The sequence below is a fragment of the Crocodylus siamensis genome, chromosome 2 (genome assembly GCF_052110815.1).
Source record: "Crocodylus siamensis isolate JL-2025a chromosome 2, ASM5211081v1, whole genome shotgun sequence".
NCBI classification, from domain to species: Eukaryota; Metazoa; Chordata; order Crocodylia; family Crocodylidae; genus Crocodylus; species Crocodylus siamensis.
The window spans coordinates 55,533,538-55,559,194 of record NC_143396.1 but is presented as its reverse complement, the minus strand read 5'-3'; the positions used below and the strand labels follow the sequence as shown (position 1 = coordinate 55,559,194).

The window sequence follows — 25,657 nt, the reverse complement described above, 5'->3', positions numbered from 1 at the left end:
GTGCGGAGGCGCAGTCCCCAGGGACCTTCAGGTGTGTCTGGGAAGCAGGGGACAGCGCAGCGCAGTGCCTGGCGGGGTCAGGAACGCTCCCGACACCTCGCACCGTTTCGCACACAACAACACCCTGCGGCTTCATCAGGCCGCCGCCCCGGCCCCGGCCCCGGCCGCGGCCCAGCTACAGCCTCCCCCGCGCAAGCCGCGAAGGGGCTTGGCGGCGGCCAGGCCACGAACCCGCCCAGCCGTCAGCACGGCTCGGGGGCGGCACCGGCCCGTCCTTCCCCCCTCGCCATTGGCTGCCGCGTGAGCAGCCCAGGCGGCGGGTTGGCAGGCGCGGATGCCAGTCGCGCAGCGCCGCCCGGAGCTGTCAGGGCGGCCGCGGGCTCTGCGCTGAGCTGCGGTGCGCCGCGATGGAGCTGGGTGCCCGGGCCGCCGGGCGGGGGCTGCTGCGGACGCCCGTGCTGCTGCGGACGCCCGTGCAGCGCTGCTGAATCCGCTGCTCCGAGGAGCCGCCGCGGGGAAGGCAGAGGCAGAGGCAGGCCGGCAGCCCATGCCCCGCCGCCTGCCCGGGGGGCTCTGGTACTGCCCCTGCTGCCCCCCAGCCATGAGCCCTTCTGTTTTCCCCTGGTAAAGATGGCGGTGGGCGATCGCTGCAACCTTTAGACTCATGACTGTCAGAAACATCGCCTCCATCTGTAATATGGTGAGTACCCGCGGGGCGGGGCCGGGGCGGGGGGCGGCCGGCCGAGGGGTTCCCACTCCGCCCCCAATGCCCCCCCGGGTGGGGGAGGGGTTGCCTCTCGCTGCCCCCTGCCCCTGGCGGCAGGACCTCCAAGAAAGGGAAGCCGGAGTCAGGATCCTAAATCCCTGGGCAGGCTCTTAGAATAAGCAGCTTCATTTCCCAAACAGCCGCCTCCAGCGCCGCAGTCACCCACACTCACTTGTTTTGCCAAATCCAGGTGCTTCTTTAAGTACCTCATTATGCACTTAGGCACTGACTTTAAAATCTTAGCTGCAGGTCCAGGTCCTCCTGCTTATTCTGCCCCCTGTAAGGCATTTCCACCCCACACCCAGCTGGGATTTCAGTGCATGCAAATGGGCATCGCTTTCAGCCCCATATGATCCTTGTAGTGCATTTTGAAACACATCAGCTTTCCCATGGTCTTCTAAAAGATCCAAAAAGCGCATTTAAACAGGAACATTTTGTCTCTGTCCTGTTGGGTCCTTGCCCCGCACAGCCCCGCTGCTCGAGGACAGGGAGGCTTCTGCAGTGTACATTCAAGTATACTTTTCATTTTGACTCTGTGACTGTCAAGGCTGGTTTATTAGGCCACATTGCCTGTGGATTTTTAAAATGTTTTGTTATCTGGGGGCTCTAAGACTTTCTGGCGAGCGATTTATTCAGTAATTCTAGAATGAAAGCAGTCAAGAAAATAAATCCATGTCAGGAGGAAGTGTTAGATGTCCAAAACAAATAGGGCAAGTGCACATTCCAGCACTTTGTTGTTTTAGTTTATACTTTTCCCCCTTGTTTTCAGGTTCTTCAAGAGCAGTTACTTGCAGTCGCCAGCTTCCCTCCATGTGGTGCCCCAGCATACCCTTTGCTGGTGATGTCACACCCACCATTCATCAGCACTGGAGAATGGAGCCTACCTATAGGGTAAGGCAGTGGTTCTCAACCTCTGAGTTGTGACCTCCATGGGGGCCACCAGCAGTTGTTCAAGGGGGATGAGGGTTGTGAGCCTGCTCTCATTCTGGGTCCAGTCTTCCACTGAAGTGGGTTTGCTTGCAACCAGTCATTCTTGGATGCCAGGAGCACCCAGCCCACAGTTCTACCGGGTCCTCACTACCTCCTTTGAAGCACCTGTGCTGAGGTGCATTACTGGAGGACTGGACTTGGATCATATTATGAAAAAGGTTGAGAATCCCTGGGGTAAGATAATCTGGGTTCTTACCTTTCCTCTCCAATATTATGTGATTTTTCTAAAGTTTTAATTGCACTTTTTTTTTTTAACCATGTGGGACAGGAGGCAAGCATATTGCAAAGAAATATTTAGGAAACCATGCGGTATTGGGGGGGAAAAACCTGGATTTACTTACCTTACCCTATAGGCAGGGTTCAGTTTATATTGTTGATGAATGGTGGATGTGATCACCATAAAAATGCATAACAAAGCATCACATGAAGGGAAGCTGGAGATTGATAGCTGGTTACAAAAATTTAACATTGGCATGCAGCCTTAAGAAACCTCTGTTTTCATAACATGTGCCCAGATTTTTCCATATAGACAAGCTTTTGCATAATATTTCTCCCTTGGGGTCTAGGAGGGCATCACACAAAACTGAACTAGGCCTGCATTAATTCAGGCTAGTGCTGCTCCTATTACTATCAATAGACACGTGCAAAAGTGGCATTGTAATATAATGGAGGGATTAAAGAGGGCAATGAAGCAGTCAAACAGAAAAGGGGGAACAAGAACAGAACAGAAGGAGTGAGAACAACTCATACTTCAGGACCAAGTTTGGTTCCTTACTCTCTTCCTGGTGTCCTGGGTGACAAGAATGTGGAAGGAGCAGACTCAGCCTTTGAGGAAAGGATGCATTTGTATTCAGCATGGGTAACACAAAGTGTAAAAATACCACAATTCAGATATCTACATGTCATAAGCTTGATGTAAAAATAATTTTTTTAAAAGGAAATGAATGTTGGGATTGTTGTATTCTGCTTTTTGCATCTTTGGGTGATTCTAGTTCCGTTTACAAGCTTTTACGACCATAGCCACAGAGGTTAGAACCTCTTTTGGAAAAAAAAGAAAGCTGAGATTCTTGCAGCATTCCAGGAAGCAAAGAGAATTTAAGAAAGACATAGAATACTATAAGAGTTGGTGACAATGTAGTTACTGGACCTCTGAAAATGAGCTCAGCTGCTTGAAGGAGCTATATCAGTGGACCCTACAGGAACTGAGGTCAGCCCTAAATAAGATGACTTCTGTGATCTGTGGTCTGTTGCAGGGGGAGCCAAGAGATCTAAAAGACTCCCAAAAAGAAGAAAACAAAATAGTAAGATGGAGAAAGAGTAATACAAATAAGGATGTCATTAGCAGAGGTACTACTGGTACAAAGGAGAAAGCATTAGTGCCATTGTTCAAGGGACTGGTAAGATCTCATCTAGAATAATTTGTAAAATTCTGGTCACCCATGTTCTAGAAGGAGGAATTCAAATTGCAACAGGTGCAGAGAAGAGCTACCATGATGATCACTGGAATGGAGAACCTATTTAGTGAGAGGAAACTAAAAGATCTTTTCTTGCTTAGCCTTGTAAGACAAAGGCTGTGTGTGGATCTAACTATGTGCTACACTCACTAGCACCATGACTGAAAGAGACTTGGGGGTCATGATTGACCCCAAGATGAACATGAGCCACCAATGCAGTGCCATAGCAGGCAAAGCAAACAAAACTCTGGCTTGCATCTACCAATGCATCTCGAGCAAGACTTAGGAAGTCATCCTCCTACTTTACTTGACCTTCATGAGTCTGCAGCTGGAGAACTGCATCCATTTCTGGGTTCTGCACTTTAGAAAGGATGTGGAGAAGCTTGAGAGAGTCCAGAGGAGAGCCATGCACATGATTAGAGAAGAAGAGGGTAGGCCTTATGAGAAGAGGCTGAGAGGCATGGGACTTTTCAGCCTGGAGGAGTGAAGGCTTAGGGGTGACTTGGTAGCAGCCTATAAGCAGGTCCGGCCTGTCTTACCCTGTGGAACCTGTGGCGTCAGGGGGCCCCACAGCCAAGTGGCCCCCTGTGGCTGTGAACACGCCAAATCAGTGCTGTAGCAGGGGAGGTGGGCGGTTGCCACCCCTCTACATTGCCACCACCACTGGCTTCACATCTGCCTGCTCCTCCCCACCCTGTCTGCTGCCAGCTTCTTCACATCGGGGTCCCAAAACTATATCTTGCAGGGGGCCCCAAAAATTATGGGCTGGCCCTCCCTATAAGTATATAAGGGGTATGCATCAGAAACTGGGAGAAAATCTGTTCACCAGGGCACATCAAGGGAAGGCAAGGTCTTATGCTCACAAACTGCTAGAAGACCGTTTTAGGCTGGACATAAGGAAAATCTTCTTTACCATCCAAGTGCCCAGAGCCTGGAATAGACTCCACCCAGAAGTGGTGCAAGGACCTGCTCTGGACACTTTTAAGAAATGTTTGGATGATTATTGTGCTGGGATCATTTGACCCCAGCTGACTTCCTGCCCCTTGGGCAGGCGGCTGGACCGGATGATCACGTGAGGTCCCTTCCAGCGTAATGTCTATAAAATCTATTTTCTATAAATACACAGGGGAAGTAAACAAGGAGGGAGAAGAGCTCCTTCAGCTATAGGACAATGTTGGCAGCACAAATGGGTTTATTCTGGCCATGAATAAAGTTAGGCTGCAAATTAGAAGGTTCACAACCATTAGAACAAGTAGGTTATGGAACAACCTTCTTATTGATGCAAGGGGGAAGGAAAATACCTAACTGCTTTTGAGACTGGGCTTAATACATTTGCAGTCACCTACCCTGGAAATCTTCAAGAGGAGACTGGACAGTCACCTCGCTGGGGTCACCCGACCCCAGTTGTCTTTCCTTCCTAGTAGAGTGTGGCTGGACCAAATGATCTTGCCGAGGTCCCTTCTAGCCCCTCACAATCTATTAATATATGAAAGGGATTGTGTGACAGGGTTGCCTGGGATAGCAAAGGTCTGTACTTGATGACCAGCAGGTTTCTTTCAGTCTTATTTCTTTGTTGCTATGTATAGTAAATGAAAAAACAAGAGAGGCAAGAAATGAATGTATTAAAACAAAAGGCATTAAAAATGGAATTGCTGCATTGTGGAGGAAGACAAGGAAGTCTGGCACTACTAATTTGGTTTAGGACGTCCCTAAAGATCTGCTAGTATGACTTACAGCCAGAATTTTTTTTTCCTAGGTCATGATCTCAGACCATAACTCAGTGCTTGAAAGGCTGGACACAAGTCTTTGGTCTAAGACAATGGTGCTCAGCTTTCTATGTCTGCAGGCCAAATGAACGGCATGAGCCAGTCCACAAGCTGGATCTGGCTGCCTGCCAGCTCAACCCCATGTGCTGTATACGGCCAAGTGCCAGATCAGGCCACGTGCTGGTCCAACCCTACATGCCAGATCTAGCCGTGCACGGGCCCAACCTCTCAAAATGAATTTATCTGTGAGCCCACTTAACCACACATGCTGCATCTGGTTGTATGCTAGTCCAGCTCCACACACTGTATCACCTGGAGAGTGATCCCACTGCGGACTGGTGTGATGTAGCAGGCAGGGCCAAGTTATTCAACCTGCAAGGCTTCCCACAGGTCCAGAAATTTGGCAGCAGGGGAGCAGCAATTAATGCTACCACTATCCCTACACTGCCAAATTTCCAGACCCATGGAAGCCCCACAGGTCAGAGGCTGAGCACCACTGGTCTAAGAATTAACTAACTAAAGTATCTTGGCATTGATTTTTCTATTTAAAAGAAACCTAAAATATCTGCCCTCCTCTCCTTCCTATGCTTCTCATTTCTCCTTTCATCTAAGATATGAAGGCATGCATCTATCTCCCTAACACTAGCAGACACAAAATATCACCTTGCTTATTTTTATATTTATATCACCTGAAGTGAAAAAAGTACTAGTTCTTCAAAAGCAGGCATTGCTTGTCACAATGCTTACATATTTTGGATGGTAGTCTTTTATTAATTACAGATATTTTTCTTTGGTAGATACTGTGTTCTGAAGAAAGCAAATAAGATGAGGATTAGCAGGGTGAAACTGGCTGGATCTAACAGGGTTAGTCAAGCAAAGACTGCCTGTTGTTTAATTGACTGTCTGAGGATATAGCATCTCAAATTGTAATTCTGCTTTCCTGATGCGAGGGTAAGGCTGTGACCTCTTTGAGAGGAGGCCAAAACAGGAAACAATGATGTGAGGGAAAATATTTTACATTTGTTTGAAAAATACAATACCAGTCCAGTACATTTAATAGGCAAACAAGAATAACTCAGGATAGCTGCCTTCCTATTAAAATGCAAACCCACAACTTCCAGACCAGACCAAAGAAGGACCTTTGTTTTCCTAGTTCCCAGTTCTCTCCACACAATTACAAAAAATTATTATGGGAAGGTGAAGTGCAAGACCCTTCTACTATGCCTGGTTTTGTATAGTTTAATGTCTTAGTGGAATACCTGTGTAAACAACCTTAGAGTACATGTAGGATGGGGATCCAAGCCTGTCTTAAAAGTTTTACAGTTACTGAGATTTCATAAATAGATGTCTGCACAGTTTTTTGACCCATGCCAGGTGGTATAAATCGGTAATTAAAACATTTTTCTAGATGATACTGAGTCCTGAAAGGTACCCTTAGGAGGAAGTCCAGACAAAATTTGGGACTTTCAGCATTTGATCTTATTCATATTTTATCAATATTAAATACACATTGCGATCTTCATCGGGAAGTAAGACTGCTAGAATGAAATGGTAACTTACTGAAATTCTTGGCAGTTTATTTCTTTGAGGATCTTCTGATTCAGGCTAGGGCTTGGAGCTAAATGCATGTTGCAGTTTGATCGTAAAGAATATTACTGTTGAATGTATGAACACTTTCTGATCTTTTTAAAAATTATTTTATATTACTGTATATAGAGAACAAATAAGGTATTTTAGGACCTGTTGTCCTCTGAACAAGGGGGAAAAAAACGCCTTTTAGTGTTTTACTGATACAAACACGTTAATATCCCCTTTCAATGAAGTTTGAAATAGTTTGATCACTGTTGCAAGATAATCTGTGCCAGTTTAATCAACATCGCAGTGTTAACAATTAAATTTGTTATGATCTTTGATTCAATGCATCACATCTCATATATTGTAGTGGAAGCAGTTATTTGATAATCCTGTAGGATGTACAGATATCATTTGAATAAAAATTACACTATTAAAAAAAGAACAAGTTAATTTGGTTGTGTTTCACAGTTATACTGTTGCCAACTTCTCTTCTGATTTTACCATAAGGCTCATAATTATTGGTGTTTTTCTTGTAACCTCAGCTCCAGGAATTTTGTGAATACATGAAAATCTTAGTTTTCACTCTTCATAAAAAGTGCTTAGCCTTCCTATTTGTAGAGGAGACCTGAAAATACAAAAGGCTCCAAATCCACAAGTCAAATAAAAAAGAACCCAACAATGCCTCTACACGAATGCTCGAAGTATGGGGAAGAAGCAGGAGGAACTCGCCCTCCTCCTAGCTGTCACCAGCCCTGACATAGTAGGGATCACAGAAACGTGGTGGGACTCATCGCATGACTGGGCGGTGAGTGTCAAGGGCTATAGGCTATACAGGAAGGACAGGATAGGAAGGAAAGGTGGAGGAGTAGCACTCTACATCAAAGAGGAATATACTTCCTCGTTAATTAGCAAGGGGGTAGAGGGGGGGCACTCTGAGGTGCTCTGGGTTAGAGTAAAAGGCAGTCCAGGGGAGAGAGACTTAACGGTGGGAGTCTACTATAGACCTCCCAACCAGGGAGAAGAGCTCAACCAGGAATTCTTAGGTCAGCTTACAGAGGCAGTGAGGGCTAAGGATGTGGTCATCATGGGGGACCTGAACTTCCCAGACATCTGCTGGGAGGAGCAGTCAGCCAAGTCTGATCGCTCACGTCGGTTCTTAGCCAGAGTGCAGGACCTCCATCTAACCCAGGAGGTGCACAGTCCCACCAGGGGAGACGCCTTGTTGGACCTGGTGCTGGCCACGGGTGATGACCTGGTGAGGGGGCTGCGGGTGATGGGCCACCTGGGAGACAGTGATCATCGCTTGCTGGAATTCACCATCCAGCGTAAGGTGGCAAAGGGCTGCAGCAAGGCAACAGCCCTAGACTTTAGGGGGGCTGACTTCAACAAGCTAAGGAGGATCGTTGGGGAAGCGCTGAGGACCCAGTGGGGAAGGGAATCAGATGTCGAAGGTGAGTGGTTGCTCCTTAAGGAGACGATCCTCCATGCCCAAAGGGAGGTAATCCCAACAAGGGTCAAAGGGAGCAGGAGGGCACATAAACCCCCATGGCTCACTAAGAGCATCCGGGAATGTCTCCTTGCTAAAAGGGAGGCATATACCCAATGGAGAGATGGGGTCATCACCAAGAAGGACTATGTTACAGTCGCCCGAGGATGTAGGGGGGCAGTCAGGAGGGCCAAGGCAGAGTTGGAGATAGGACTAGCTTCCCGGATTAAGGACAATAAGAAGTCCTTCTTCAAATACATAGGGGGTAAAAAGAGGGTCCCGGGTAATGTGGGGCCCCTGCAGGACACGATGGGCAACTTAGTCATCACGCCAGATGACAAAGCTAACATATTTAACGATTTCTTTGCCTCTGTCTTCCTAAGTAGGGACCAGTTCAGCCACCTCCCTGCTGGGCCCCCTCGGGCCCCGAGAGAGACACGCCTGGGCCAGGGGTTAGCGAGGAGTTAGTTAGGGTACTTCTGGAGAGGCTGGACGTGTTCAAGTCTGCTGGTCCGGACGATCTTCACCCTAGGGTTCTACAGGAACTGGCCGAGGTCATTGCGGGACCCCTGGCGCGGCTCTGTGAGCACTCGTGGTGCTCTGGCGAGGTGCCGGAGGACTGGAAGAGGGCCAATGTGGTCCCTATCTTCAAAAAGGGAAAAAAAGAGGACCCAGGAAATTACAGGCCAGTTAGTCTTACCTCAATCCCGGGTAAGCTCTTTGAAAAAATTATCCTGGCACACATCCAGGAGGGCCTTGCGGGGGAATGCATGCTTAGGGGCAACCAACATGGGTTCATCAGTGGCAGGTCTTGTCAGACCAACCTGGTGGCCTTTTACGATCAGGTCACCAAATCATTAGACGCAGGGGTTGCTGTGGATGTAGTCTTTTTGGACTTCCGGAAGGCTTTCGACACTGTCTCTCACCCTGTCCTCATCAAAAAGCTGGGAGACTGTGGTGTCGATGCCCACACGGTCAAATGGGTCGCCAACTGGTTGGAGGGCCGCACCCAGAGGGTGGTAGTGGATGGGTTCTTCTCGACCTGGAAGGATGTGGGCAGTGGGGTTCCGCAGGGCTCGGTCCTCGGGCCCGCACTGTTCAACATCTTCATCAGTGACTTGGATGACGGGGTAGAAAGCACCCTGTTCAAGTTTGCTGATGACACTAAGATGTGGGGGGATGTGGGTGCACTAGAAGGGTGCAATAGGCTACAAGCTGACCTTGACAGGTTGCAACGGTGGGCGGATGAGAATAGGATGGGGTTTAACACTGATAAGTGCAAGGTGTTGCACATGGGGAGGAAGAACCGGCACCACACTTACAGGTTGGGGAACTCCCCTCTTGCCAGCACGGAGACGGAAAAGGATCTTGGAGTCGTCATTGACTCCACGATGAACATGGGCCGGCAGTGTGGGGAGGCAGTCAAGAAGGCCAACCGTACCCTGTCATGCATCCACAGATGCATCTCGAGCAGGTCCAGGGAGGTGATCCTCTCCCTCTATGCGGCACTGGTCAGGCCGCAGCTGGAGTACTGCGTCCAGTTCTGGGCGCCACACTTCAAGAGGGACGTGGACAATATGGAAAGAGTTCAGAGGAGGGCCACTCGTATGATCAGGGGTCAGCAGGGCAGGCCTTATGAGGAGAGGCTACGGGACCTGAACCTGTTTAGCCTCCACAAAAGAAGGTTAAGGGGGGACCTTGTGGCCTGCTACAAACTGGTCAGGGGGGATCAGCAGGTATTGGGGGAGTCCCTGTTCCCCCGTGCGCTGCCAGGAGTGACCAGGAATAACGGTCACAAACTGGCGGAGGGTAAGTTTAGATTAGATATTAGGAGGCGCTACTTCACAGTCAGGGCGGCTAGGGCCTGGAACCAGCTTCCAGGGGAAGTGGTGCAGGCTCCTAGCCTGGGGATTTTTAAAAGGAAGTTAGATGAGCACCTTGCCGGGGTCATCTGACCCCGGTGCTCTTTCCTGCCAAGGCAGGGGGTCGGACTAGATGATCTACCTAGGTCCCTTCCGACTCTAGCTACTATGAAACTATGAAACTATTTGTTTTGAGGGCCCAACTAAAGATTCTTTTAAATGAAGGGCCACAGAAGCAGATTTAAAACCTGTCAGAATCTGGAAATGTAGATTTCTATTTCTATAAAGATTTAGGGCACTTTTACAGGTGTTCCAAGAGTGGGTGGGGCCTGCTCTGAGAGCCGTTCTAATTAAAGCACCGCAGCATCTCATGTATCAACATCCCCATGGTTCAAGATGGACGTGGGAGCACTTGAACTAAAGCTCATTTGATGAGTTTTAGTTCAAGCGCCCCCCACCTCCATTTTGAAGTGCAGGGATGGTGATACATGAGATGCAGGAGGCTGCTGGAGTATGGTAATTGCCATGCTCCAGCAGACTCAATTAATCAGTGCATCCGAGCAGCCTCCACGCTTGTGTACAGGCACCCTATGTGCCCAATTTTTCTCCTTGCAGCACTACTGTACTTGAAGTGCAGAATTTAGTACTATAAGCTTAAGTTGGTATGGGAACATACTGGTATATATGGTCTATTAATATTATAGAACAAAGTATATCTTAATATTATAGAATATGTTAATATTCTAAACAACACTTGATTTTTGGAAATTTCTACTTACAAGGAAAACTGCTAGACAGCATATCACATGTCCAGGCAATAAACTAACTGTAGGTGCATCTACATGTGCAACTAGCATGCAGTAATAAACTCCGGTACAGTTTGTGCTATAGTTTATTGCTCCCAGGCACTGCATTTACATGTGTGCCCAGGACCATAGCACACTGAGCTGGGGCAGGACAGCCCCAGTTGGCAGGAGCTCCAGGGGGGTCAGCCTCCCAGTTCAGCATGCTGCATAGGGCCTGGCTGAGGCACAAAGGTGCTACAGTGTGGGGCTAGCTGGCAGACAATCCCCACCCTGTAGCACCCTCATGCCCCAGCCAGCTCTGGTCACCGTCTATGAATGCATTTCGATGCACTAAATAAATCTGCCATAGGACCGTACTATCTTACACATGTAGACAGTGACATATTATTACCGAGTTAGTTACTCAGCTCTATAGTAAAGTGCACATGTAGATGATGCACCCTGTTTGGAGTTATTGATCTGGAGGTTTTTTAAAATATTGTTAACTTTTAAATATAAAAATATAGTTGCAAGCACAGTGTTGGTTCCCATCTTAAAACTGTGGTATCAAGAATGCTTCATTTCTATACTTGTCATTTTTGCATGACTTGTTTCATCTGAGGAACTTTACTTAGCCAGAAGAAATAAAATTATCTTTGATTGTTTTACTGCTATTATTATTATTATATGTACATTTAAGGCACTTACCACTATAGTATCTGGATGCTACTGGAAAAGAAGTGCGACTGTTTTCTGCTTTCAAAGCTTAAATTATACAAATATTTCTGGGCATACTCTTTCTATGATGAGGAGGCTGCTGTTCTGATAATGTATGCTGTAGTGTTGAATAGATCCTTAAAAGAAAGGAACTATAATGACTATATAATAACTATAATAATCAACATGGTAATTTTAAATCTTGTAACCAACCTCCAGTCTCTTTTGTGCTACCTGCACTTCGGCTAAATAGGCATATCCGATGATGGAATTTAGCCAGGTGAAAATATTGCATATGGTTTCAAATAAGATTTGGGTGTCACCAGTCCAAGAAGAAAAAGAATGCATCTGGGGACATAAAAAAAAATGCTTGTATGAAATACTAAGTTGTAGTTTGGCAAATATACTGAAGCCGTTGATGGTATAAAGGACTAAGAGCAACTGGACTAGTACTTTTAAAAGCAACTAGTAGCTTTGAGTATCCAGCTTGTCACGTTTTACAAGGGCCTCATTTTTAGGACATGATCACTTGATATTTTGAGAAAATCATGCTTATTAAGGTATATCAGGTTGATTACTAAGGCACTGAAAATCACTAACCACTTTAAAATGGCTGAAGCATATGTTTCTTGGCATACGCAATAAAGGATTTTTACTCACTTTACATGACTGCCTTTGTGCTTATGGCATGCATTCAATAAATTAACTGGTTAGAAAACTGGTGGTTTTATAGGTTCCTTTTCATTAAAATATTTAGCTATTAAAGGGATTGATCTAATGATCTGAATACTTTTAGAGATTAAATTAAACATAATTTAATTATCATTTAAATTAAATGGATTGTCTATTTTGATACATTGTTTGAAATCCCTTTAAGAGCATTATATCATCCTGCTTTTTTAAAAGTTAGTATCTTTTCAATATTTGTGATGACCCTTTTGGATTGTGGATAATATTTTTGGTTATGATTATGGCTCTGAGATGGACAAATTCCTTGTATCTAGCATTCTGAATTCTTCCTCTATAAATGGGAATACAAATAATGAAGCATCTTGTTTTCTCATTCCTTTTCAATACCTATAAATAAAACTTTGAAATGAAATATGTAGATATTATTTTAATGATAAACTAAAAATATGTATTGATTCCAATGAGACCTCCATTTCTCATTTATTTTGTGAGAAATCAAATCACCCTTAGTAAGTGTTTAATTTTAGGCAATTGCACTTAAAATTTTTGGCCTTGTCTTTGACACAGATTTTTAAAAAAAAATTATTGTTGCCTCTACTTCCTTCATTGAACTAGGGAGATAGTTTGGAGGCTGTGAAATAAAAAAGGCTGGTAAGGTTAGAGAATGCTACTGAGGGAAAACAACCCAAGCAAACTATGTTTTAGACTGATTCTAGTCAACTGTATCCTTTTCAGCATTACTATTTTGTGACTGATACATAATTCTAGAAGAGGAGTGTCAACCTCATTTAATAAACACATGGAATAATTTCAGTCAGTGCCTTCCCTAACTTTCCTCTCTATGCCTTTCTGCTACGACCAATTTTCCCTCCCTGCTCTGCCTATTGTGATTCCCCCCCCCACCCCTTAGGGACACTTACAAGCCTTCCTTTTTCTCCTTCAGTTTCTGTACCATTATAAGCTGCATATACACATTCAAATAATCTGGGAGAATTCTCCCATATTTGTTCTCCTGGTAGAGAAACTTATCCAGAGTTAGTTGTACAGACGTTCAAATGCTGAGGCACTGAAGAGTTCAGAGCTTGTAGTGCTGAGACTGGGTACACAGGCTCCTTCTGGCTGCGCATCTCAGCATACACATCTCAGCATGCACATTTCAGACTGCTCCCTTAGTCTGCTTGCTGATGGATGGCAGCAGTGCATAGGAAAGCTCTGGTTAGCTGAACCAGACTGTCCATGATTAACTTGTGTTTTCCTGCAGCTTAGTGTGGGGATAGTGAAGGGGAGCAGAAGAGTCCAGCAAGTAATACAATGTCTCCTGGGGTGGAGGTGGAGCGGGTGAGAGGGAATGCTGGAGAATTATGTTTACATATATTAGCACTCCCACAAGAAACTTTCCTGGGAGTGATTTAACCCTAGTTGTTTTCTAGGTTATTTTTCTCTTGGAGTGGCTACTTTTACTCTGTGATAAATAATGTGAACACTTCTACACTTGTGGTTTCTCCTGGGAGAGCAGCAACTCTCCTAAGAGAAGCTGAATTTTGTATGAGGTCTATAGACAGCAAAACACCTTTTTTTTTTCAGCCTGTGACCCTTCCTCACCCTTTAGGCACTGGTGCTAAAAGTTCCATTGCTTGTTAATGGTAAGTGTCCCCTATGAATGTACTACATCAAGAAGCAGGAAGGGGGAAGTGGAATCAGGGAGAGGAAACCACTGAATCCATTTCTGTGTGGCTCAGAGGCAACAAGGTTTTATGGAAAGAACTGGGAAGCCTCTTGAAACATATGGGGCCAAGCCAGAGGTAGTTGCTTAGGAGACAGCTTTGCTGCATATGGTAGTGGACCAGGGAGATTTCTGGTCTCTCATTCTCTAATTTCTTCCTTTTCAGTTTTCCAAAAGTGTTAATCTCAATTAAACAGGTCAGCTGTAGAGATGGTCAACAGTTTTCCACTGGAACATGTTTTGATCAGACAAGCTGATTCAATGAACTTTATTTTGTTCAAATATTTAATAGGACATAATTGAAACATTTCAACTTGGTCATTTTGACTTTTTATTTTATAATATATACAATAAAAGTTAAAATGAAACACTTTGACTATCTAAACAAAGCTTTTTTATGAGATTGACAGGACATTTCTTTGCAGCATCTCACTAAAACAAATCCAGAGTTTTAAATTTTCATCTAAATTTGGGGTGCAAAAACTTTAAAATATTGAAATTTCTCCTGGGACAATAATTCTGTTATCAGTTTACTCAGCTGATTTAAGGCTCAATTTGCCTCTGCTTATACTCAGACAACTATAACAGTTGCTGGCTGTGACAAAAGGACCCTACTCATAGCTGGTCGCTATACCGGCCTCCCCTCTGTCTAGGGCAGTCTGCCCCATCTCGCTTGCCACAACTTGTTGGACTAAACCTGATGCAATAAGCAGGAGGCTGCCCATTTAATAGCCCAATGCCAAGGGGTTTGCATATGGCTCCAACCTCCCCTTACTGTGTCCCATGCCTCACAGATGGCATCCATATGTTATAGCACGGGTCCAGGGCCAGGCTAAACTCTGTCCCTTGTTGGGCCTCTAGCATTCTACTCTTGCATTCCACCCCCTCTCACAGGGCCTCTTTCATATTGCCCCTCCGTGGGCCACTCTCAACCCACCCTACTCTGTGACTCTGTGATCTTCAGGCTTCCCTACTTACCCTCCAGCTGGTCCACACACAGCCCTTCAGGTGCCACCATGCACTCTACTCTACATGGCCACCAGCCTTATGCCTCACGCTGGGCTGAACTCAGCCACTAGCATCTCCCTGAGCCACTTTTATCCGCTTCACTGGGGCCTTGGGGTCTTACACCCCATGGACTGAGGTACCTCTCTCTAGGTATGCCGGGTCCCACTCTGCTGTATTATAAGGTGCCCCTACCCCACTTCATTGTAGAGGCAAATGGCCTGACATTTCTGGGAAACTGCCCCACTGCAGGCAGTCCCACGAGGCCATCTTTCCCCAGCAGGGTGTAGTTTTCAGTCATACCCAGGACCAGGAGCATCCTGCCATCCCCATAGCTCCTTCCCTTACCTCCAAGGTGTTCCTGAGTAGCTGCTCAGTCAGGTGGTGTCTTTCCAGCTGCCAGCAGCAGACTGCTGCCTCAGCCCTGAGCACCTGGATCTAAAGTGGAGGCTGCTCAGCCCCCTCTTCCAATCCCAAGACCCTCCTGCAGTCATGTGACTAGCTCGTCACTCCAGCTCACACCTGCTGGCTGTCCTGATGCCTGCTCTGGCCCTTAAAGTGACAGGCACCCAAAGGTGCTCTGTCACACTGGCCAATAACTGATGAAAGTAGTTTCTTGCTGAGTAGAGGCAAGAGCGAAGTTTGGAGACAGTGCTATTTTGTGTGTCTGTCAAAAGGAACTGCTTATGTTTGATGCCAAGTGGTTTACTTCTCTTCATGCCCCTTCTCGCTCATGTTGGCTCTGCTCACAGGAGATCTGATTTTATATACCACTGTGCCCTCTCCCCCTAATTACATTGCATTGTCCTTTGCTGGCCTGGCTGATCTGCCTCACAGAGAGAGCTAGGTCAGTCTTTCTTTTTTCCTCCACCCCATATGCTACCTCTTTAGAAATTCTGGGACATAGGCTTTCTGGCCTGAAGCCATTTCTATTTTTACTCTAATTTCTCTTTTAGTGGCTCTAGTGTCGCTCTGACTTTACTTTAAGTTTTCAGTTTCTCCCCCCAGGAAATGTCTCTATTTCTAGCATGTTTCTTTCGCTTTCCCTGAATACTTAAACAAAAATATTGTTTAATTTCCAGCCACAGCTGATCTTTAGTTCTGAGCGGACCCATGGTTTTCTTTCACTGACCTCTGGTCTTTATATATTTGTTAAATTTTTGTTTTCATAGTTCATTTTTTTTATATGCCTTTCTAATCATTTTTTTTAATTTTCCTTTTCCCATCTTATGCCCTGCAGTCCTGTTTTTACTCCTCACTTTTTCTTATATTGGTGCCCGGTTGTTCATACTTTGATAACAGTTCTACTGTATTAATTTCTCAGAAGAATGTCTATTTTGGGGGTCCTCTGTAGTTAGCTTTGGGATACTTTTAGTTTTTCTCTTGGATTGGCTTCAGTGGAACTGCATATATACTTACAACTAAGCATGTACATATTTGTAGCATTAGGGCCTAAAGAGGCATTGGTCTTTCTGATAGTTCTGTCTCACAGTAAAATCATGTCTTATATGCAATATGAGAGAACAGATATATTTCTAGCTTTTATTGAATATAGGCAGTCCTCGGACTTAAGACACAATCGGTTCCTGAAAACCATGTTTTTGGTTGAAACATTGTAACTTGGAGCCAGTTTTATCATAAGAAACAATGTTATAAATGGGGGATTGGTTCCTGAACCAAGGCCTGATACCCTGTTTTCATCAAAAGTACTCATTATAGAGGAGTAATATAGCTATGTTAATGTATTTATATTATAAATAGTAATCATGTTGATTTGGAAGGACTTCTTTGAGGTGACTTTGTTGGACTTTTTGAAGGGCTCTTGGTTGGACTTTCTGAAGGGTCCTTGGCTGGAGTCTTCTCAAGATGCAGGTTTTTCTGGAGTCTTGTCTGCTTTCTTAAAGAAAGTGTCCAAGGAAGTTTGGACAGATGGTCTCCAGTGAGATGGGTGACATAACAAACTTGTTCGCTGGCATGGTGTCACATTGGATCAAGTGCTATAAAGTCAAAACTGATGTCAGAAAGTTGAAACAGGGTGTCAATTTATAAACGTGTAAGTGCGAAACTAAGTCGAGGACTGCCTGTATCCATGTTCTATTTAACTAAAGTGCATTGGCTTAGATTTTCCAAACAGCTACTTTGTAATTATATTCTTTAATAGAATTTTTTTTGTCATGACTGGTTAATTGTAGCTTTTCTTGATTATTAATCAGACATGAATCTTGTAAAGTCTTCTAATCTATCCTTTGCCATTTAAGTTAAGGGAAACTTTGAATATATTTCTTTCAGTGGAATTCAGTTCTTAATATTGTTTTTGAGAGTCCTGATTAATTATACAGTTCTCACCTAGACTGCACCATCCAATGGCAGCAGACAAGCTGTGCCTTGAAGGTAGCAGACACATTGTTCTATCAAAGGGCATACACATAATTTTATAATAAGACAGTGTTACACAAAAGACTGGAAGGTAGGATCTCCTTACTATGCAGTCTCTGGGTAGTTTGACCATAGACTGTCCTCTTGGCAATAATGCTCAACTGTCCCGTCTGTTGAATGTTCCCATGTAGTTAGCACTGCTAACACGGTCACTTCCTTTTCAGGTTCTACTTGTTAACAATATCAAGATTCCTGTTGTTAGACGTGAACGAAACAGAAGGAACTTGAGCCAACCTCTTCCACCAGGTCCTAGTTCAGGAGCCTAAATAGCTATGAGGATTGCCCAGTAGGCCATACTTCTCTAACAGCTTTACAGAATTCCCTGGACCACTTCCTATCTCAGTCCTCTGCATTCCTTAGACCAGTGGTTCTAAACCTTTTTCACACTGGGACCTGTTAGCATAACTCTCAGCTTGCCGTGACCCACACTCTCAGTTCCCAACCCACAGAGTCTCTCTCTCTCTCTCTCTCTCTCTACCTCCCTTTCTCCCCCCGCCCTTCTCTCCATCTGCTGCATCTGGCCCCCTCCCTCCCTCCCTCCCTCCCTCCTTTTCCTGCTGCTTTAGCTGCCCTGTTGCATGCTCATCACACCCCCTCACTATGTGCCGGCTCTATGCAGCCTTGCAGTGTTTCCCTTAGCCCTCCCCGCAACCCTTTAAAATCTTTTGGCAACCCACTTTTGGGATGTGAGCCACAGATTGAGAAACACTGCTTTACACCACTCAGTCCAGTTATTCCTCTGTTCCCATTGGGAGCTATCTAGTACTGCTTCCTGTGCTAGGAGCTCTTTCATCCACAACCAGAACTGACTCTTGTGGCCTGGCTCTCTCACTCTTATAGTCCTTAGGGCCTGAGCTGGAAGAGGTGTAGATTAAAGAACCCTCTGTCAAAGCTGCAGTGGTGTTTCTCTATGCACCTTCATAATGGGGATAGCCAGCTGCATTATAGGGCTATAATAGATGAAGTGAAGACTATGATTAAATAGGATGAAGCAAAACAACTTTAACAAACAGGGACAGCAAACGGCAGTTTGCAAGCAGTTCACAAGGCAGTTCTCAGATTAGTTGGCCACCCTGCTCTTAGAATCATAAAATCATAGAAGTAGGGTCGGAAGGGACCTTGTAGATCTTCAAGTCCGACCCCCCGCCTAGGCGGGAGAAAAGACTGGACTCAAATGAGTTCAGCCAGGTAGTCATCAAGCCTCTTCTTAAAGATCCCCAGGGTAGGAGCCAGCACCACTTCCCTTGCAAGTTGGTTCCAGCTCCTAGCCGCCCTAACTATGAAGTAGTTCTTGTAGATGTCTAATCTAAACCTACTCTAATAATTTGTATCCATTGTTCCTTGTCATGCCAGGGGGTGCTAGGGGAAACAGTGTCTCCCCTAAGCCATTCTGATCCCCCCTAGTGAGTTTATAGACAGTCACCAGATCCCCCCTCAGCCTTCTCTTGTGAAGGCTGAACAGGTTTAGGTCCCGCAGTCTTTCAGGGTAGGGTCTGCCCTGTAGTCCCGGGATCATGCGGGTGGCCCTCCTCTGGACCTTTTCAATGTTGTCCACATCCCTCCTGAAATGGGGCGCACAGAACTGGACGCAGTACTCCAGCTGTGGCCTGACCAGCATCGGATAGAGGGGGAGGATCACCTCCCTGGCTCTACTTGAGATGCACCTGTGGATGCACGACAAGGTGCAGTTAGCCCTGCCAACTGAGACCTCGCATTGTCAGCCCATGTTCATCTTGGAGTCAATAATGACTCCAAGATCCCTTTCTGCCTCCGTGCTCTCAAGAAGGGAGTTTCCCATTCTATAAGTGTGCTGCTGGTTTCTACTGCTTAAGTGCAGCACCCTGCACTTGTCAGTATTGAAACGCATCCTGTTTATGTCAGCCCACTCCTGTAACCTATCCAGGTCTTGTTGCAGTCTTTCCCTCCCTACTAGCATGCTCACCTCACCCCTTAGAAGGGGAACCTTTAAGGTAAACTCTTTCTTTTAATTAAAAATAGCTAACCCACATATATTTAATGTAAGTAGCTAAAATTCAGGAGTTAGGCCAATACTTAAGTCCCTTGCTTAACCAGAGTCCTGAGCAAGGGGAAGTTTGCTAAGGAGTTTGCCTAAAAATTCTCACCTTTCTTCACTATAAGCTTGATGAGAGGAAGCAGGGAAAAAGGAACCTTTCAGGACCAAGAAGCAGTGAACAGACCAGCTTACAGGGGATTTTGCTAGGGAGGATCTGCTTGGAAGAGGGACAGGAAGAGGGATACAGTGTATGAAGAGACCCAGAGAAATGGCTGGAGGATGTTGTAATGCCAGAGCCACTGTCACTGTCAACTTCCTGTGCTTGCACCTGTGAGGTGTCTTTCCAGTCAGGATCACTAACCATCAAGGCTTCCACCAAGGTCCTGGTTAGGCACTGTGGAGACTGTGGCTTTCAGATTCCTTCCAGTGATGGCCAGATGGTGGAGTGCTGCGGTGCTTCCTGGTAATATCCCTCAGGGAGCAGGCGAGAAACCTACAGGAGGAGATGGCAAGACTTCAAAGTATCCTGTGACATCCTTCATAGATTGGATGCTGAAACAGACCTCTAGGACTGTGGAGGAACGATTGCCAAAGGCACTGCTAGAGAAGGAAGAGGACATGGACTCCCAGGAAGGTGGAAGCTGGAAGCTTGTGACCTCTGGCAGCAAGCAGAAGTATTTCTCTCCATGTGTAGTAGTTTGCTTGGAGAACAGATATGGAGCCCTAGCAACAAAGGAGAGAAGCAGGTTGGAAGGATCAAGAGCACTGCTACCAAGAGGAAGTGATAGGTGGTGGTGGTTGGAGACTATCTTCTGTCGGAGTTGGAGGCATCCATCTGCCGGCCTGACTTGTTGTCTTGGGAGGTCTGCTGCTTGCCTGGAACCCAGATCGGAGATGTCACAGAGGGATTACAGAAATTTATCCAGCCCTCTGACTGTTACCTCATGCTTCTCATCCATGTGGGCACCAAGGGAGACCCTCAGAAGATCAAAAGTGACTACAGGGCTGTGGGTAAAAGAGTGAAGGGGACTGGGGCTCAGGTGATGTTCTTGATCCTTCCAGTCAGGAGAAGGGCCCAGGCAGGAGCAGACACATTCTGCAGATTAATGCATGGTTGTACAGATGTTGTCACCAGCAGGGCTTTGGCTTCTTCAACTCGGGATTTTGTTCCAAGAAGAAGGATTGCTTGGAAGAGACAAGATCCATCTGATGAAGAGAGGGCAGAGCATTTTTGCAGACAGGCTCACTAACCTAGTGAGGAGGACTTGAAACTGGTTCACCAGGGGATGGAAACCAAAGTCCTAAGGTAAATGGAGAAGTGGGTGACCTGAAGGAAGCACAAACAGGAGGGGGCAATAAGGGAGGCATTTTCTTTTTTCCTGAGACAGTAGGGCAATTGGCTATTTCCCTCAAGTGTTTCTACATGAATGCATGGAGCCTGGAAAACAAGTGGGAAGAATTGGGAGTCTTTGCACAGTCCTGAACTATGACACAAGTGGAATAACAGAGAGTTGGTGGGATAGTTTGCATGACTAGTGTACTGTCATGGATGGTTACAAACTGTTTGGGAATGACAGACAGGGGAAAAGAGGAGGAGGAGTTGCTCTTTATATAAAAGAGCTCCAGTATGAAACTGGATAGTATGAAACCCTGCTGAAAGTCTCTGGCCTAGGATCAAAAGGGAGAGCAACAATGGTGATATTGTGATAGGTGTTGGCTGAATATTGGGTTTAGACCTATTTACTCTTCAGTATACATATATGTAAGTAATGTGTTGTTATTTACTACTGAAATATCACTATATGTTACCTGACAGAACATATATACATGTATAAGTAATATATATTGCTTGACATAAGTATGTCAAGTACTTGTTAAGGGGTAGTATTTGGGAAGGCCCAGAAGAATGAGATCACTGACAATGGAAAGGTTCCTCATGGAGACCTGACAGGAGTGATTCCAAAGATAAGGAGGATGCAGATGGAGGGAGTATCTTTCCCAGACAGTAATGGGCCCCAGATGGAACTTCTCATGCGTTCCATCTGAGATAAAGGTACAGCTAGACATGACAATGTTTTGCTGGCACTTTGTCTGAATAACAAGTTCAGAACATTTGAACAGTGCCCTTATTGGCTGACAAGTTGCATCAGACTTAACACATCAATGATCGAACACCAGTGCGAGACAAATGGCATGAATTAAGGGTATAAACTTGGAGTGGAAAACAAAGGATGTGTGCTCTCTCTCCTGGCATTAGCCTGCATTTGAGATCATCAAAGACAGCAGATCTGTAGATCGGCAATCAGCTTACTGGCCAGGCATCTGCCTCCTGCAAGCATTCCTAGAAGTCCAGTGTGTGGTGAGAGCCTTGCTTGTGAATCATCACATGCTGCTACTGTGAATCAATAAAAGCCCCCTGCAATTGAATGGATGAGTCATGTTTGGTCTTTGGTTGCACCTGACCCTGAACAGAGGCTGGTAATTTTTAAAATATGAGCCAACAGCAGGGGTCTGCTATAGACGACCAGACTAGGAGGATGAGAGTTCTCATGGGGGACTTCAATCACCATGACATCTGCTGGGAGGGCAATACAATAGTGTACAGGCAATCCAGGAAGTTTTTGGAAAGTGTTGAGGACAACTTCCTGGTGCAAGTGTTGGAGAAGTCAGCTAGGGGCCATGTTCTTCTTGACCTGTTGCTCAAAAACAGGGGGATGTAGTAGTGGATTGCAACTTGGGTAGCAGCAACCACAAGTTGATTTGAGTTCAGGATCCTGAGGAAAGGAAGGATGGAGAAAAACAGAGTAAAGACCCTGGATTCTGGAAAAGCAGACTTTGACTCACTCAGGGAACTGATGGGCAGGATGCTCTGGGAGGCCAGGCTGAGGGGGAAAGGAGTCCAGGAAAGCTGGTTGTATTTTATAGAAACCTTACTGAGAGCACAGGAATAAACCATCCCAACACGCAGGAAAACTAGCAAGTATGGCAGAAGACCAGTTTGGCTTAGCAGGGAACTCTTCATTGAGCTAAAACATAAAGAAGAAACTTACAAGAAACTTGGACAAATGACTAGGGAGGAGTATAAAAGGATTGCTCAGGCATGCAGGAATAAAATCAGGAAAGCCAAAGCACAATTGGATTTACAGTTAGCAAGGAATGTAAAAGGAAAAGAAGGACAAGGAAGGTTTCTACAAGTATGTCAGCAACAAAAGGAAGATCAGGGAAAGTGTAGGTCCTTTGCTAAATGTGGGAGACAACCCAGTGACAGATGATGCAGAAAAGGCAGAAGTACTTAATGTCTTTTTCACCTCAGTCTTCACAAGAAAGGTCAGCTCTCAGACTACTGCACCTGGCAGCACAGTTTGGAGAGGAGGTGAATAGCCAACAGTGGTGAAAAAGCAGGTTAGGAGCTATTTAGAAAGCTGGACATATGCAAGTCCATGGGGTTGGACATGATGCACCTGAGAGTGTTGAGGGAGTTGGCTACTGTGATTGCAGAGCCATTGGCCATCATCCTTGAAAATTCGTGGTAATTGGGAGAGGTCCTGGATGATTGGAAAAAGGCAAATCTAGTGTCCTTCTTTAAGAAAGGGGAAGAGCAGGATCCATGGAACTACAGACCGGTCGGCCTCACCATAGTCCCTGGAAAATCATGGAGCAAATATTCCATATTTAAGCACTTGGAGGAGAAGATGATTAGGAATAGTCAGCATGGATTCACCAAGGGCAAGTCATACCTGACCAACCTGATTTCCTGTCAAGGGTTCTGACTACTGTAACACCTTTATCATACTTTCTCCTTTTTTTTTTTGTCTTCTTTTTCTTCTTCTTTTTTTAAAGTCTTGAATCTGGCTAACCTCAGCCATAAGGGAATTACCATCACAAAAGCCTGGACTTCTGTCAGGCCATGTAGGATCTCCTTACAGCATGAGCTTTCCATTGCTGCTTTGACTGGAACTGAATTGCTATTAACATTAGCAGGACTTTTCTCCAAAACTCCTAGTAAAGACGCAACACAGACCATTTTAATTACATAAAAATGTGAAACACCATATTAACCAATTTATTAATAATGACATACCCACCCTCCATGTAGGGTGAGTTATAAAAATGAAATGCTACTCTTTAAGGCCACAGCTGAGGCCTTTTGACATTTTTAGTTCTAAGAAACTTACTGCAAAAACTGAAAAAAATTATCTGACTCATCTTGTGACAGGAAGGCTGATTTTCATGGCAGTCACATGCAGGAGAATGTTACATCTTCTGTTGGTCAATCAGATGAATGTAAATTGCTAACTTTCTTTCTTTGAACCTTTATATCTGTGATTGGATCTGAATACTATAGGACTAATTTACCAAGATGAATACAGTTTGGTTCAGAACATTAAACTCCCATACAGAATCATAGAAAATGAGGGTTGGAAGGGACGTCAGGAGGTCATCTAATCCACCCCCCTGCTCAAAGCAGGGCCATCCCCAACTAGATCATCTCAGCCAAAGCTTTGTTTAGTTGGTTCTTAAAAACCTCCAAAGATGGAGAGAGAACAGTCTAGTTCCATTCTCTTTGGAACTACCCTTTAAGTAGTTGATGACCTAAAACTGCATCCTGCCAGGAGTGGGTGGTCTGGTGGGGCTCTCAGTGGTGCAGGAGAATCCAAGAAATGTCAGGCCAGTTACCACCCCAGTGAAAGGTGGGTTGGGGCACCTTAGCCCCTAGCCCCCACGACCGGGTGGGTTACCCCTTTGTTTGGAGGGCCCAGAGGGTGAACCCACGGAGAATAAGAAAAGGGTCATAGACTCAGGCCTGTCTGAGTTTCCCCTGACTGGCCCATGCTGGGGCCAGGACCAGAAGGGTTGAAGGGCCAGGGGCACACCGTGAGGGACGCCCAAGAACTGAGGGCCTGGGGTCCCGACTGGCCTGGAGATGGGGGGATCAGGTCCTGGTGAGGGGATCACACCCGAAGGGGAACCAGCTCAGGGAGCTATGTATGCCTGGTATGATGGCAGAAAAGGCCGCCTGAAAGGGGTGAATCCAGGTGGGGTCCAGTAGTAGGATTCTGGGACCCATAGTGGGGGCTGGTGATTATGTGAACATCGAGATGCCGTCTGCGAGGCTTGGGCTGTGGTATAGGGGAGGAATGAGCTGCAGATAGCGCCCCCTGGCATTGGGGCAGAAAATGGGCAGCTTCCCGCTTAATTACATCTATTTAACTAATTAACCTTAAGGTGTGGCGGGAGAGAACACGGGCAGTTAGCTCAGGAACAGGTGGGCAGGCCATGGCTGGATCAGCCCTGAGTAGGCCCCCTGTTACGGTCCACAATCTGGTTATGTGAACTGGAGAACTGAGCCTTGTGTAGTTTTCAGATGGCATGTCCAGGAATTAGCAACAGTATTTAAACACATACTTGTAGTTTGGAAATTATGTGCATGTATAATGAGGAGGGGTGATCTAATAAGAGGTATGAGATGTTAAGTACATGAAGCTTTATGGAAGCTACTGACTCCAAATAAGTTGTCTTTTAAAGCCTGAAAAGTCTCCAATAGCAGCTGTGCCAGTTTTCATTTAGCTGATTCAACTCACTCAGATACAACTTTCAGTGAGTGACAGCAGATGATAATCCAGTATGGCAAAAATGTGGTGCCTGTCTTCAAGAAAGGCGCAAAACTGGTGGCAGAAGTAAGAAAAATTAGATTAGATTTATGGGGGTGGGCGGAATAGCCTCAAAACCACTGAATCCTATAACCAACAGGCTTGAAGGTTTTGGCTCTGGTGCTCCTACTGCCAAGGATGTTTGTTTTAAACAAATCTTGGTACACCATAGAGCACTGGAAGAGAAGTAATATTGTACAAATATTTTTAAAGGATAAGAGGAAAGCCTGAGTACATATAGCCAGGTTAGCCTGACATTGACCCTTTGCAAAACTATGGAAAACCTGCTTTGGAATGCAGTCAGTAAGGAATTAAAGAATGGTCACATAATTAATGCCAATCAACTTAATTTCATGACAAATGGATCTGTCAACCAATCTTAATATACAGCTTGTTTGATAGAAGTAATGGATATACTGTGTCTTAACACACTATAAGAATTCGGCTAATAACAGCATATGAAACTGATAAAGCTAATTGATAGATCCAAAACAGGGCTGGGCAATCCTTTTGGAAGGAGGGCTGCCTACTGAGTTTTGGCAAGCTATTGAGGGCCACATGACAGGCAGCCAAGGGCACATAAATATTAATTTTCTAAATTTTTTAGGGGCTCCACGGGCTGGATAGAATGGCCTGATCCAAAAAGTAATTGTGAAGGAAAAGTTATCATCCAGTGAGGGCAGGCTTAGTGGGCACCCACAGAAATCTATTCTTGGCTCAGGGCCTTTGAAAATCAT

The 25,657-nt window shown here is 45.5% G+C and overlaps 1 protein-coding gene across 2 annotated transcripts in view; it reads left to right on the top strand.

Moving 5' to 3' along the window:
* Window positions 1–303: 303 nt before the first annotated feature.
* USP46 (ubiquitin specific peptidase 46) overlaps window positions 304–25,657 on the top strand; it is a 52,440-nt gene continuing 27,086 nt past the window's right edge. Inside the window, exons 1-2 of one of the 2 annotated variants that reach the window (XM_090035920.1) lie at window positions 304–700; window positions 1,536–1,657. In XM_090035920.1, coding sequence (XP_089892046.1) covers window positions 1,577–1,657 — 81 coding nt within the window. In that variant the 5' untranslated portion in view covers window positions 304–700; window positions 1,536–1,576. The remainder of the gene's footprint in view (window positions 701–1,535; window positions 1,658–25,657) is intronic. The other variant, XM_090035921.1, reaches the window with a different exon arrangement.